Source organism: Lynx canadensis, chromosome B3 (assembly GCF_007474595.2).
Source record: "Lynx canadensis isolate LIC74 chromosome B3, mLynCan4.pri.v2, whole genome shotgun sequence".
NCBI lineage: Eukaryota > Metazoa > Chordata > Mammalia > Carnivora > Felidae > Lynx > Lynx canadensis.
Genome location: NC_044308.2, coordinates 141,117,166 through 141,132,621, shown reverse-complemented (window position 1 = coordinate 141,132,621; position 15,456 = coordinate 141,117,166). Strand labels below are relative to the sequence as shown.

General features: G+C 59.0%; 1 protein-coding gene across 1 annotated transcript in view; it reads right to left on the bottom strand.

Annotated features, from left to right (window-relative positions):
- Nucleotides 1-4,031: 4,031 nt before the first annotated feature.
- LOC115516856 (cholesterol 24-hydroxylase) overlaps nt 4,032-15,456 on the bottom strand; it is a 32,353-nt gene continuing 20,928 nt past the window's right edge. Inside the window, exons 8-15 of the mRNA XM_030319945.1 lie at nt 14,895-15,045; nt 14,649-14,711; nt 12,622-12,694; nt 9,782-9,866; nt 9,230-9,340; nt 5,868-5,956; nt 4,987-5,053; nt 4,032-4,807 (exon numbers count right to left, since the gene is read on the bottom strand). Of these exons, the coding sequence (XP_030175805.1) occupies nt 4,640-4,807; nt 4,987-5,053; nt 5,868-5,956; nt 9,230-9,340; nt 9,782-9,866; nt 12,622-12,694; nt 14,649-14,711; nt 14,895-15,045 (807 nt within the window). The 3' untranslated portion in view covers nt 4,032-4,639. The remainder of the gene's footprint in view (nt 4,808-4,986; nt 5,054-5,867; nt 5,957-9,229; nt 9,341-9,781; nt 9,867-12,621; nt 12,695-14,648; nt 14,712-14,894; nt 15,046-15,456) is intronic.

Sequence of the window (15,456 nt, the reverse complement as noted above, 5' to 3'; positions counted from 1 at the left end):
CCCCTCAGGGACCTGCAGACTCGCCCCTAGCTACTCAGGCTGCCTCCCGCTGGTGGTGACCACTCTACCTCGCTGGCCCTCGGTCTGGCCCGCTGGCAGGGACTACCCAAGGTAGACAACATCCGGAGGGTGACCACAGGGTTCCCTAAGCAAGGAGGAAGTTCAAGGGGGACGTGTTCTGGGAGGCACAAACGTTTCCAAAGCTCCAGGCCAAGGAAGGGCCTTCACTCCATCTGTACCCACCCAGCCCTGATTCAGAGAAATGGCCCTCCAGTAGTAAGTCTCCCCCCACTTGCCAGAAATACCCCTAGTGTCTGCCCCCTCCCCCTAGGGCTATTTATAGACTTGCAGACAGAGATGCCCAAGGCTGTCTGGAGCCCAGGGGTGAGGTCTGGGCAGACATGTGGATTTAGGTCATCCACCCCAGGGGGGTGAGAACCGCCTTTGCGTCACAGGCTCATCAAGAAGCCTGCTTAGGATGCAGGATTCTTGCCCCAGAGGAAAACAACATCCCTGCAGAGGGGCTGAAATGTGGGAAGAGCCGCTGGCTTGAGCCCCCTCTTGCCCCTGCCCTGAGGTCCCCCTCCAGGTGGCCATCCTCCCTGTCGCTGATCACCCAGGAAATACACACATACACTGTTTCTGGGGTCCACCGGGGCTGGACCTACCAAACCCTGGACCAGTATAAAGGACACCACACCCGATTAACCCGCCCAGGTGGGTGGCTAATTGTGGCCCTCCGCCCACTCACGTCGGCTGCCCCTGAGGCCCAGCAGGGTCACTAGGTGACTCCAGAGCCAGACTCCTGTCCTCAGGTGCAGAGCAGAGAAGAAAACCTCCCACCTCCCACAGCTGGGACAGCTTCTCACCCCCAGCCCAAGTTCGCGAGGCTCCCAAGGCCGACCCCCAGCGAAGGCTGGGCCACAAGCCACCCCGAGGACCCCTCATCACCAGCCTCCAGGGCCCTGGGGCAGAGGACACCGGAGGTGGCTTCGGTTCAGCCAAGAGCGTGTTCAGTGTTACAGCAGCTCAGCCCTGAGGAGTCAGGAGGCATCCCCCAGCCCTCCCAGGCGGGAGGCAGCCCCCTGCACCCCTGCCCGTCCTCCTAGTGCGCTTCCCCGCCACTGGGCTTTTCTTGCCAAAGCCGCCCCCTCCGGGCCGGCCAGCGTCCCACCGCCAGACCCAGCCCACCGCCAGGAGAGGTGAGGGGGAACCACCCAGCGATCGCGGCACTGCGGGATAGTCCCCCTAACGTCCCCCCCGCCCGGCTGTCGTGCCTTGCCGTGCCTCGGTGGCCCCACCTGTGACACGGGGATGGCGACGCCCACCTGCCCCCCTCCACCCGAAGGCTCAGAGGACGCTCCAAACCACCCGCGCCTGGGCCCGCGGGGGTTTGCGCCCTCCCGGCCCGACCCCGCCCCCAGGAGGCCGGGCTTGCCTCGCCGCGGCCCCGCCCCCTCCGGGCCTCGGGTTCCCCCGCGGGACCTGGCGGGCAGGCACCGCCCACTCGGCCACCCGCAGGCGCGCCGGCCGGAGCGCTGCGCCGGGGCGCCACCGTGTGGCCCTTCTGGGAACTGCACTGCCCGGCCTCCCAGGAAAGCCCTTCCTTCCCTAGAGGTTACCGAGATCAAGATTCCGACGCCAGTGACAATCACTGCGGGCCGGTCTGCAACACTGCCGCGACAGGCTCTATGCTAAGTACGATCTATACAGAATGCTCTTAATTCTCCCATCAATCTTAGGATGTGGGTCCTATCATCCGTCCTTCCTTACAGATGGGGAAATTGAGGCCCAAGCCCCCACCTCCCCCAAACAGTGACAGTGACAGGTCAGGTAGGACCTGACCCCAGGAGGTCTGGCTGCAGGGGCTTGGTTCCAATTCGACCCATCTTGCCTGAGTCCCAGGGGTTGACACCATCCCTGTGCACACTGGAGTCTTCCAGGGGACATAAGAGAAGTTTGGGGGTCCCAACCCATAGGCAGATCCAGCTGGCCCAAGTGACTCATCTAGGCAGCCAGGCCTGAGAGCCACCTTCTCTCTCATGAAAAGCCCATTTTATGGAGGAGGAAGTGGCTCGGGAAGGTCAGGATGGGCGCACTAACCCACAGGCAACGACAGCAGAGCAGAGCTGGGGGGGTCCAGGCTCTTCCCACTCACCTCAGGCCTCCCACCCTGGGTTTCCAGTGCTCGGAGGCCAGCCCAGGCCTTTGGTGACAGGGCTTGTTGAGCAGGTGGAAGTCAGGTTTGAGTCCTGACTCCACTATGGCCCTGCTGTGTGTCGTGACCTTGACTTTCTCATCTGTGAAACGGGCCATACTCAAGAGGATTTGAAGAAATGACCATGTGAAGACTCAGGCTCAGCAGTGGATAAGTAGCTGCTAAGTCAGATGATGGTAAAGGCAGCTGGAAGTTTCCAGAGGGAGCTGACCCCTCCAGACCCCTCCAGGCAATGCCAGGTCACGCCCCTGGAATGCTAAGCCTTGGTAGCCTGTGGGCCTTTTAGATGGACAGCGGAGGAGGTTCTGTCCTGTGGTGGCCAGGCCCAGCCATGGCAGGAAGCGCAGGGCGTGGAGTAGGGGGTGCCGGTGGAGACTGGGGGGCTGGTGGGGGTGCCTACGGGCTGTGGGGCTGCTGTGGGGCTGTTGGAGAGCTCCGGGGGGGCTGGTGAGCCTCAAAGAGAAGCTGCAGAGGGTGGGGGGTAGTGGTCCAGGCAGGGCAGGTCCCTGGGAGCAGTACAAGGCTGAAGGCCCAGGGACGAGGCAAGAGGAAACAGCGGCATTTGGGGGGCCGTGGGAGGGAGCTGGGCAGAGGCCATCAAGGGGCGGGTTTGGCCACACAGCTGGAGGCAGAGCACAGGCACACGGGTTCTGAGAGCCACGGGACATTCTGAGCCCCCTCCCCTGCCCAGACATGGGACTGGAAAGGGGAGGGAGGGTGGGAGTGTAGTTCGATCGAGGCCCCCCGCCCAGTGCTCGGTTTGGGCAGAGAACTAGGGGAGCGGGACTCTCGCTCTACAAGGAACCTGCGGCCACAGAGGCATCCTGGAGGCTGGGCGCTCTGCCCAGAGGCTCAGGACAGACCGCAGACGCCAGTTCCCTTGACCCACCTGGGCTGGGGAGAGGAACGGGCTCAGTATCCCCACCTCCCTGAGCCTGTCACTTCCTCCCCTGAGCCTCAGCTTCCTCTTCTGCTAAATCGGAAGGTCCCTCAGCTCCAGACTGCTCAAGGACTGAGGAGGAGCTGAGGCAAAGCGAGGGCTGGCCCAACTCCATTCCATTCCCCTCCTGCTATGGAGAGCGGACCTTTCCAGGGCATTTGCCCCAGGCAGTGGGCATAGGCGTGTTGTTTTCTCTGCAGGAAGACAGGCTCCCAAGTACTGAGGGAGAAACTCAGAGGGTCCTTTTCCTTGGATGGGCCCAGAGGACATGGCTAGCCCAGTACCTATTGCCCTTGGCCACCTCTAGGCCCCGGGGGAGGAAAGAAGGGCACCTTCACCCACCTACCACTGTCGGGGTTCCAGTCTCACCTCCTCGGGCTGGGGCCACAGGCCTCCTCCGACCAGGTCGGGAGGGGAAGCATTGTGCCAGAAGGTGCAGAGGAAGCCAGCAGGGGTGAGGCCGGGCGTCCAGGCGCTCAGGTCCACCAAGCAGTCCCCAGGAGAGGTCCCGGGGGCTCTGGCCTGTGTGAGGCCCTCTGGGGGCCCCAGCACCCTTGTTGGGAGTAGACTAGACCACACGGGCCCCAGGGCCCCGACCCTGTCAAATCAAGCTCTCAAAACCCCGTCTGTAATCCCAACCTCACACCGCACCCAGGAGCGTGGCCTTGCACATAACATAGGGAACTGGCTTCTACTAACATAGAGCCCGCCTGGTAACCTGGGCGGCCTTCTCCCGAGACGGCACCATCTGGGCACCTTCAAGGGAAGCTTCCGGAGCTGCGCTAGCCCTTAGACCAGCCTCGATATTGCTCTCATTTTACAGATGAGCAAACTGAGGCCAGAGCGCTCTGGCCCGGTCCGGCCATTCATTCATGCAGTCAACACATATTTATTTGAGCATCGGCTCTGTGCCAGGCCAGGGCGGCTCGGAGACGAATCATACACAGACCCGGCCCACGAGGCACTCACAGCCTGGCAGGGCAGCTGGTCACATCAAAGGACACTCACAATACAGTGTGGTCAGTGTGGTGTTAGAGGTAGCACAGGTGACCAAGGGAGCACAGAGGAGGGGCCCCTGGCCCCGCCGGGGGTGGCAGGGAGGGCTTCCTGGAAGACGTGACACCTGAAGAGGGTTTTAGGAAAAATGAGCAACAGTTAGGGTGTGTGGCAGGGGGCGTGGCCTGTGCAGGGAGGTGGGGGTAAGAGATAGCACATCTGGGGCGCAGCTGGAAGTTAGGTTCGGGGGCGGGGGGGGGGGTGGTCCAGGAAGGGCGTGGAGTTAGCACTGGACGGGGAGCTTAAGGGGGAGGGGGGAGGGGGGAGGAGGAAAGCAGGTGGTGGGTGGCAGGGGGGCCCGCTGGGAGCCAGCGTGGAGGGTGCCCCTGAGGAAGGGGGCAGGGGAACAGGGTGGATGGCAGCGGGGTTGCAGAGGAGTGTGGGTGCGGCCCTTGCCAGAGGAGTCCCATCCACCCCCGGCCCGCTCAGCAGGGTGGCGGGGGTGCGGGCTGCCAGCCCCGGGGCCGCAGAGTGCACAGCACAGGGTCGAGCGGCTTGAGCGTGGCCTGCTCCTGCAGCCCGTATCGCTGTCCAGGCACCAGCCGGAACTCGAGCCTCTGCAGCAGCTTGGCCATGACCACCTTCACCTCCATCTGCGTGCAGAGGTGGGGAGGGGCGGGAGGCACGAGGCCGGAAGGCAGCCGGTGGGTGGGGCCCCGGCTGGCCCGGCCCTCCCTCACCCCGGCGGGCGCCCCGCCCCCGGGTCCCCGAGACGGGCTCTGCCAGGCCTCCTGGCCCCAGGGTGAGACCCCACCCAGCCCTGGCCTCCTACCTGAGCAAACTGCTGTCCGATGCAGGAGCGGGGGCCCAGAGAGAAGGGGAAGTAGGTGAACCTCGGCCTGCGGGGAGAGGGCTGTCAGGAGGAGGCGGCCCCGTGACAGTCCTGCCCCGGCGGGTGACAAACCCATCCCTTGCAGATGCATGGCTTGGGGCCACGACTGGATTTTGCACCCACTGAACACATCCAGGGCTGGCTCTGCCGCTCTGCGTCAGCATTTTGTCATTTTATCCTCCTCTGGCGCTTTCCAGCAGGAGCTGTTATTATCCCCAGTTCACAGCTGGAGGGACTGAGGCTCGGAGAGCCACAGCAACACCCCCCACCCCCACCCCCACCCCCACCCCCACCCCGGCTTCTCTGCCACTTCTATACTTGGCCCGTCACATGTCCAGTTCTGGGCAGAGGCTGGGTCTGGATACAGGTGGTCGGTCCCTGGGGCCTGGCTCCCCTCCCCCCCCCCGCCACGTCCCACTGTAGTTTAAGGCATTTGCCCCCAACGCAGCCTTCAGGGGGAGCCATCAGTGTTCCCATTTCTCAGGACCATCAAGGCAGGGGGAGGTGCAGCCCCTGGCCCGAGTCCCAGAGCTTCCCAATATAAGGGACTGGTTATAAGTCTGGGTGTTAAAACCAGTCCGAGCTGGGCTCCAACCCCAGCTCTGCAGCTACTGACTGTGCATCTTTGGGCAAGTTACCTTACCTCTCTGAGCTGTGATTTCCTCCCCACAAAAGGGGGCGGAGTGGGGATGGCAACTTCCTCACAGTGATCTGGAAGGCCATGTGGGCTCAGGGGTCATAGGCGGTCCAGCCCGCAGGTCACTGGGACCATCCTTCTCCCACCAGGCCTCCACTCGCACACAGCTTGAAGAGGGACTTACTTCGGTGCTTTGGGGCTGAAGCGATCGGGGTTGAAAGTCAGTGGGTCCTCGAAGTATGTGTCCATACGCCCCATGACGTAGGTGCTGAACTGCAGGGGGAGGAACTGCTTGTCTCTGGTTCCAAGGACAGGCACCCTCACACCTCCCAGATCCACTGTGGTCACCCAACGGGGCGATCAGGAGCACCTCTACTCCACCCACCCATCTGGGCCAGTGTGGGATTCCACTGGCTCCTGGCAAGTGTCTAAGACAAGGGAAGGGACAGCCCAGTGTGCCAACAAGGACCAGCTGGGTGTGTATCTCATCCTATGCTTGGTCCCGTGCTACAGGGGGCCTACAGTTATCCCTATTTTACAGATGGGAAAGCTGAGGCTCAGAGAGAGGTTCGTGGCTTGCCTGAAGTCACTGGGCAAGTAAGTGGCGAAACAGATTCAAACTCAGGTCTGCTTCGAGAGCATCTTCCTCAAGATCTCTAAAAGCTGTCATTCAAAGTTCCTTTTCAGCACAAGGTTGTTTCTGCGGCGGGGTTGGGGGGGGGGGAAGAGGGGGGAGGGAAAGGAGCTGCAGGCCCCACTGGCCTTATGCTACGCGCCAAGTTGCCTCCTGACTGAGGGCAGTGTTCTGTGCCCCTGGCCTCTGTGGGCCATACGTGCCCCCTATAACTGGTGCCCTGGGTGCCGACCTCGGTCTCATTACTCCTGCACCAAAGAGTTCCCTGGGCCCACTCTGCCGCTGGTTCTCTGGGCTGAGAGTATAGGGCAGCCAGAGCGGAGGGAGGGCCCGGAACCGTGGGAGCATAATAAGGTGGAGAGGTGTCCGAGGTCAGCAAAGGGCACCTACCGTGTGCCAGGGATATCTACCAGACATGTGATGACCATTGTTCTTCAACTCGTCTCAGTAAACTGTGACTCAGGTATCATCACCCCAGCTTATGAGGAGGGCACTGAGGCCCAGAGGTGAGCCAGCCCGCCAGAGCGGGGTGGGATTGGAGCTGGGATCTGCCCACTCAAGGCCCACATGGCTACCCGCCCGCTCAGCCAGATATAAAGGCATTCTAAACCACCACCTGGGTCATTCAGGCTGGTGGTATTGGTGCTGGGGTGTTAGAAAAAAAAAAAAAAAAGAGCAGATACACAGAATAAAGACCCACACATCATGAAGCTTTGATACATGCTGGAGAAGGCATGGCCGAGCCCTGGGAAAGCCAGGGCTTCGAGGGGGGAGAGGGCTGCCCAATAGATAGAACCAGAACATGTTGTTTTCCTCTGTAAAAGTAAAAATCAGGTCCTGGGGAAGGCTGAATTTTGTCCCCCTAAAATCCTTATCTTAAAGTCTTAGCCACAGAATGTGACTGTATTTGGAGATAGTCTCTTTAAAGCAACAATCGGGGCACCCGGAAGGCTCAGTGGGTTAAGCATCCGACTTCGGCTCAGGTCGTGATCTCATGTTTCATGAGGTCGAGCCCTGTGGCTGGCTCTATGCTGACAGCTCAGAGACTGGAGTCTGCTTCAGATTCTCTGTGTGTGTGTGTGTGTGTGTGTGTGTGTGTGTGTCTCAAAAAAAAAAAATTTTTTTAACTTAAAAAAAATAAAAAAGTGGCAAGTTATAATGAAGTCATTGGGGTGGACCCTACTCCAGGATGACTGGTGTCCTTATGAGAAGAGGAGATTAGGACACAGACACGCACAGAGGAGATACCCTGTGAGGACAGGCAAGAAGACGGCCATCTACAAGCCAAGGAGAGGGGCCTCGGGAGAAATCAGCCTTGCAGACACCTTGATCTTGGACTCCCAGCCTCCAGGACTGTGAGACAGTACATTTCCACTGCGAAGCGCCCCCTTCTGTGGTGCTTTGTAATAGCAGCCCCAGAAAACGAATACAGATCCCTACCTCACGCTATACACAAATTCAGTTCCACGTAGATAGGGACTTAACTTGAAAAAGAAACATGTGATGTTGCCAGAAGACGATGTAAGTGACTATGCTGAGCTCATGATGGGGTGGGGGTGGGGTTCCCTAAGACAAAACAAGAGAACAGACCCCTGAAAAATTAAGAACTTTGGATCATGAAAAACACTTTAACAAAGAGAGGCCACAAGTCTAAAGATGACATTTGCAACACGCATACCTGACAAAGGATTAATATATGAATTTTTACAGGGGGGGGGCACTGGGGAGACTCAGCCGGTTAAGCGTCCGACTTCGGCTCAGGTCACGATCTCATGATTCATGAGTTTGAGCCCCGCATCAGGCTCCGTGCTGACAGCTTGGAGCCTGGAGCCTGCTTTGGATTCTATGTCTCCCTCTCGCTTTCTCTGCCCCTCCCCCACTTGCACTGTCTCTCTCAGAAATAGATAAACATTAAAAAAAATTTGTTTAAATGAACTTTTACAGAGAGCTCTGCACAGTGTTAAGATAACAGCGCTGCGAGCCTCACTAGTAACCAGGAAACTGCAAACCAAGACCACAGGGAAACACCTTCCTTGGGCTTGATTGGCAAAACCAAGAAGCCGGACCACAGTCGGCGTTGGGGAGGATAAGGAACAGAGCTAGTGGGCGTCTGGGTTGGCATGGGTGTTCTGGAAACCACTTTGGCCCTAGTTTACCGAGTCGAACGTTGAGATGCCCCACAGCCCAGCCCTCCCGCCCCCGTGTGCACAGTGCGTCCACCACACGGGCAGGAGTGGCAGCCGTGGTGCTCGGGAGAGCGGGGAACCGGGCAGCCCCCAGAGATGCCTGCTGACCCAGAATGGATAACGGGGTGGCAGTCTACACACGGCAGAGAAGTGAGGGCCCGCCGTCCCAAAGCAAGCCCAGGACATATTATCGTGTGGATAGACACGTGTCCACACACACACGCACACACACACACGGAAAGGCGAGAGGTCAGTAAGCACAAAATTCGGGACAGTGGCTGCTTCCGGAGGGAAGCAGGACAGTGACAGAGTTCTAGTTTGGGGGTGGGTTTCTGAGAGGTCATGGTGCATGAAGGGACACCTGATGAGGGAACAAATGAGTGAGCATGTAAACGGCCAGTAAAGGAGGGGGGGGGAGAATAGTCACCCTCCGTGGGGGGAGGCGGGAGAGGGGTCAGCTGTGAAACGGGGCACTGCCTGCCGGCCGTGTGACCTCAGGAAAGTGACCCAACCTCTCTGAGCCTCAGCACCCTCAGATGTACACAGGGCGCCTCCCTTCCAGAATCGTCTGCTGTAACCTCACACTGGACAGGGTGAAAAGGAAGAAAGTCCTCACGCAGTTACGGTGAAGCTCATGACAGATCCCAGTGGCGACAACGGGGCCACGGATGTCCCGACCTCAGGGCTTGGCCACCCCGGGGGAGGGCAGAGAGGGCCCATACGCACCAGGAGCGGGGTGTTGCCGGGGACTCGGACCCCGTCGATCAAGGTCTCCTCCTCCAGCAGGCGAAAGGTGCCCCACGCTGGCGGGTACAGCCTCAGCGACTCTTTGAGAACCTACAGAAGCCACGTGGGGAGACGAGGAGAGACGTCAGAGACCCCACAGAACGTGCCGGCGACGTGCCCCAGACCCACCCTTGCTCCCGCTCGCAGTGCTGACTGCGCACCCACGTCCAGGACTGGGTCCCAGACCCCCTGCAAAGTTAGCCTCATGTTCTTGTCCAACCCCTGCTGTCGCGGAAGGAGGAACCGAGGCCCCAAAGGAGAAGGAGGTTCCGGGCTCTGGCCGAACTACAGCACCAGAGCCCGGTCCCGCCCCAGCGACTCTGATGTCATTGGTCTGGGGCAGGTGCTCACGGGAATGATTTTCAGTCTCCAGGGACGTTCTCACGGGCGGTGAAGTTAGAGAACACCCACGGGAAATGGTTCAGGGGGGCAGCAGGCCTGGCTTGACGAACCACCCACACGTGCCCAGAAGCTTCTCTCCTGCCCCCACACCTGGGACAGATACTGCAGCCTCCCCAGGTCGTCACAGTCAAGGTGCCTCTTAGAACCGATGACTTCGTCCACCTCGGCCTGCAGCCTGTCGGGTCAGACAAAGACAAGCTCGTCCCCACGGAGCGACTGCCCCCTATTAGTCTTTAGAAGGAGGAAGGGAAGGAAGCGCGAAGAGAGCGGCCTGGAGCTCCCCTCCCCCCCCAACCCTCCTCCCACGGCCCCCGGCTTCATCGTTGAAGACATCCAGGAACCATCACGTCCAAAGCAAGATGCCCAAGCAGTTGGGAATTCTGTTCCAAGGCCTTACAGTCTCCCCCCTCCCTGTTCGCCGCTCGGAACCGGCCGCAGGCAATAAATGCACAGAACAAAGTCTTTGCACAGAGAAGTGCATCGCAGCCTGGTTCACGGCAGCCGACAGCCGGAAACAGAACGAGCCTCGCGGGGACGCTGGCCGAGCGAGCCTCACGATGTGCACGGTGAGGCTCGGACGCAGGCCCGAGAGTGGATTCGGACCACTTCACGCCCGTTCGGAAGGCTGTAATCCAGAGGCAGAAAGTCACAGGTGTTGGCAAGGATGTGCAGAAAGCATCACCCTCGTGTCCCCTTGGTGGCAATGTAAAAAGGTGTGCAGAAACCGAAATGGGGAATTAGCATGCGCTCCAGCAATTTCTCTGGAGGTCTATAAGCCCCCACAGCGAAAGCAGGCTCTCACAGATACTCGCACACCCAAGTTCTCACAGATACTTGCACACCCAAGCTCGCGGCAGCGTTATTCACAGGAGTCAAAGGGTGGAAGCCACCCGAGCGACCCTCAACAGCCGCGTCGGTGAACAAAACGTGGGGCATCCCGACAACGGACCGCTATTCAGCCTTAAAAAGGAAGGAAGTTCTGACACCTGCTGGATGAACCTTGGAGACATTATGCTAAGTGACACAAGCCAGACAGAAAGGTCAATTACCGAATGATTCCAATTACATGAGGTCCCTCGAGGAGTTAAATCCGGAGAGACAGAGACGAGTATGACGGGGGGGGGGGGGTGTCCCCAGGGGTGGGGGGCTGGTGTTTCACGGGGACAGTTTCAGTTGGCAGTGATGGAAGGTTCTGGGACGGGGGTGGCGATGACTGCAGAGCAGCGCGAAGGTGCGTGACGCCACCGAACTGTGCGCTTAAAAATGGCCAGAAGAGAGATGCCCGGGTGGCTCAGTCGGTTCAGCGTCCGACTTCGGCTCAGGTCGTGATCTCACGGTTTGTGAGCTCGAGCCCCGCGTCGGGCTCCGTGCGGACAGCTCGCGGCCTGGAGCCTGCTTCGGATCTGTCTCCCTCTCTCTCTGCCCCTTCCTACTTGCAGTCTCTTTCAAAAATAAACAAACATTAAAAATAATTTCTTAAATGATCAGAATAGGGGCGCCTGGGTGACTCAGTCGGTTCAGCGTCTGACTCTCGATTTCGGCTCACGTCATGATCTCACGAACGTCAGATGGAGCCCCGCGTTGGGCTCTGTGCTGACCATGCGGAACCTACTTGAGATTCTCCCTCCTTCTCTCTGCTCCTCCCTCCCTCTTTCTCTCTCTCTCTCTCAAAATAAATAAATAAACTTTGTTAAAAAATAAGATAAAAGGTGAGGGGACACATGACCTTACAAAAAATTATTGGGGTCGTCAGGCAAAAATGTTTTTAAAAAATGGTCAAAATGGCAAGTTTTGTGTGTGTGTGTGTGTGTGTCGACAATATCAAAAAAAGAGAGGCCTGGGAGAAGAGGCGATGTGATACAATACGCGGTGAAATTCAGTAGTTGATCATGAACTGCCTCCCGGGGGTGGGGCCCTGTGGTGGAATTATTACTATATTATTATTATTATTATTATTATTATTATTTCAACTCTTCGGCTTTTTCCAAACTTTTGTAATGACCACCTTACTGTAATATATCTATTTAAAACCCCAATCAACTGGGGCACCTGGGTGGCGCAGTCGGTTAAGCGTCCGACTTCAGCCAGGTCACGATCTCGCGGTCTGTGAGTTCGAGCCCCGCGTCAGGCTCTGGGCTGATGGCTCGGAGCCTGGAGCCTGTTTCCGATGCTGTGTCTCCCTCTCTCTCTGCCCCCCCCCGTTCATGCTCTGTCTCTCTCTGTCCCAAAAATAAATAAACGTTGAAAAAAAAAAAAAAAACCCAATCAACTATTTTATATTCTGAAGCGACCGTTCACCTCCGCCCTTGTACGCTGCTGATTAAGAACGGTAATCAAGGCTCGCCCCCCATCCCGAGCTCCCACCCCCACGCCTGTTGGGCTTTTCGAGTGCTTTCACTGTTTGTCTTCAAGGAAACCAGTGGCCCAGCTCAAATGCCATTTCCCGGGCACCCCTCCTCTGTCTCGCCAGCTGAGGACAAGCCCTCCTACAGCACTTAGTTGGACTTCTGCTGGGTCCTCAGTGCCGGCCAGGCGCTGAACGCAGCATGGGGAGGGAAAAAGAACCACGGTCCCTCGCTTCTAGTTTCATGACCGAAATAGACTCCAAGCAAATGGTCCCAGGAGGAAATGCATTCACGAGCTGGGAGGAGCCTGGGAGGGGAAAACGCAGAATGGCTACTTTAGGGGCATGAGAAGGCTTCTGCGGGGGTGGACAGAGATCTCCAGGAGAAAAGCAGGGAGAGGAGCGTCCGGAAGAGGGACTGGCATGTGCAAAGGGCCTGGGGTGAAGAGAAGCAGGACACATTGGAGGAGGCTCGGCCGTGGGGGGCCGGAGCAGGTTGTCTTCCAGGAACAAGACATCAGACAATCCCTTCACCAGCTTCAAGGGGAGTCACTATCCCCACCCCCCGAGCCTCCCCGCTCCATACCTTGCCAAGATCTCAGGCTGGCGAGACAGCTCCATCACCGTGAATGCCAGATGATTGGCAGAGGTCTCGTGGCCTGCGGGAAAGGAGAGTGGGGCTCCACACGGGACTGCGGGGCTGCTGCTGGCCCAGCCCACCCGCCTCTGAGCCCCTGAGCCCGTGGTGGCAGCTCAGGCCCTCATTTCTGCGCCCTGCAGCTGAGCCGGGTGTACAGTGATGAAGGAGACTGCCTGCCCCCGTCCACGTCCCCTGTGCCAGCCAGTGTCGTCCAATAAACAGCATTTGCCCGCACGCATCCGGGTTTCACACTCTAAAAGCTCCTTCCTTCAACCATCCTTGAGCTTTGCCTGGCCTGGAGGGGTATTCATCCCATTTTGTAGAAGACAAAACTGAGGCTGAGAGTCGAGTCTCTTAGCCACAGGATAGGACCTGGGGCTCAAGTCCAGCCCACGGCCGGTGTTGTCCCCAGGCGGTGGGCGCCACCCTTGAGGCCTGGAGAGGTTGTACTTGTAGCTTCGAGGAATAGAGCAGTGGGTGGCTTCCCCTGAGAGGGCAGGGGGTGTGCAGGAGCAGGAAGGCCACTTCTGAGTTCTGGCAGCATCCGGTCAAGTCCAAGCCCCCCGGCTGGCCCGGGAGGGGACCACCTGAGTTACGTGCATTTCCTCTGAAGGGGTAAGTGGTTTTACCAGGTGGCACCCACTGCCAGCCTAGGGGCCCGGGGCCTCCTGGGCTCGAGAGCAGGGCCTACACCTTTCAGTAAGTGGGCGCTGGGAAGTGAGGCTGCCTGCCGTCCCGCACTGCGCCCCACGGTGTCTGGATTCAAGGTGCGGGGTGGGCCGTGAGGTTGGAGGGAGATCATCAAACCCTCATTGGAGCGCTGGAGGGAAGTCTGGGGAGCGCCTCCAGGCCCCCATTTTAGAGATGAGGAAATTGAGGCCCAGGCCACAGAGCCGGCCTGTGGAGAAGCCACATCCCAGGAGGAACAGCTGGGTTCCTGGCTTGCAGGATGAGGCCAGCCATTGTCCGTTCAGCGATCATTTTGCCGAGTGCAGGGAACAGTGCCCTGAAGTCCTGCTCCAACTCGGACATCGCTCTGGGGCTCCTGGGGTATCTGTGCCCACAGTGCTCCACACTGGGAGGGCCCTCTTCCACCCCCAATCCCCGCTCAGGACAGCCTTCCTCCTCTTTCATCTTGCAGGGGTGCATGCACCCGCCTCCGAAAATCCACTGGCCAGCAAAATCCCCAATTCATTCTGTCTGTCCACCTCCACCCTCAGACCATGAACTGTCCCTCGTCTTGTCCGCCCGCCTCTGTCTTTTGTGCCCAGCGTTCGCGCATTTGCTCACTCATTTCATCCACCCTGTACGCATCCGTGCTGCACTGGACCCCAGGAACACACAGGGAGCAGGGCATAACCCCTGGCTTACACCGAGCATGCAACCCGGTGAGGAAGACGAACCTTCTAGAATCGCCACAGATAAGTCCGTGGAGTAACCCTGTGAGTCCTGGGGGCAGAGAAGAGCTCTGGGCACCATGCAGAGCTCCGAACTGGGAGCCCGATGCAGTTGGGCAATCACTGAGGGCTTCCCGGAGGAGGAGGCACTCAAGGGATCGCCGAAGGAGGAGTTTTGTAGATAAAGATGCTCAAGAAATTGCTCACGAGCAAAGGAATGAAGTTGCTTGGGGTGTCTTTTTGCGCTGGTCTAATAAAGGCCTCTGCCCCACAAATTCTGAGCGGGATGGAGCCTTGAGTGCACACGGTCAACCTCTCCTGAGCCCCAAAGGGCAGTGTCACGACCTGTCACAGTTGCCAGCTGCGTTGCCAGGTCAGCGGCCGCCGAGGGGGCCTCCTGGACCTCCTTGAGCAGAGAGAGGCCTTCTGTTCCTCTATCCCAGCCCCTCCATTCTGCGGCAGAACTTTGCTGCTCAGACAGCCCGAGAAATCTCCCAGAGTCAGAGTTTAGGGGATGCCTGGTTCCCACCGTTTCTGCAAAGCCCTGAGCCCCCGGTCGCCACTGGAGCTACCAACCAGCAATGAAGAAGGTGACGAAGTTGTCCAGCAGGATCTCATCGTCCTGGGCCCCCTCTTCAGCTGGAAGACAAGCAGGGTGTCAGGGTGACACTCACACCCCTCGCCCCCTTTCCCCGTAGCTCAGCAGAGAACCAAATGCCCTTCTCCCCAGAAGCCAGACCTGGAGTCAGGGGTGATCAGTCACCCTGACGGGTGGCACCCTGATGCCTGGCCCTCCCAAGGCCCCCGCGGGCGCCCTCGAACCTTTGAGGATCTGTGTGAGGATGTCGGCGGGGACGTCCTCCCCCCGCTTCAGGGCCTCCCGGCGGCGCTGGACCCAGTCCTTGCCAACCTGGCGCAGGAAGCGAACGCTTTCCCGGATCTCTCGGAGTTTCTTCCACTTCCCTGGCATGAACTGAACGAGAGAGCTCCCGCTCAGGGCGCCGACCGAGCACGCGCGTCTCCCTCTCCCGCTCCCCCAGCTCCGAAACGACTTTAGAGACCCACAGCAGCACTGGCAAGCTGGGAGGTGGGAAGATTGTGAGAAAATTCTGGAAAAGATAAAGCAGCCAAGGAGACTAGACCAAGGTGGCAGGCTGAGCCTAAGCATCGACTTCCCGTTCCTGCTCCAAATCCCTAGATAGGATGGGAAAGACGCCTTGAAAGATCCACATCGCACCGGAAAGTAACAAGGGACCCCTGAAGGGGGCAGGTGGCTAGGACCGCGTGGAAGGAGGAAGCCACGGCCAGAGGGAATCAACTGCTGAAAAAGATGGGGTGGCATCAGGGGGCTCCAAGCCCAGAGGCTGAAGTCCCAGGGAACAGG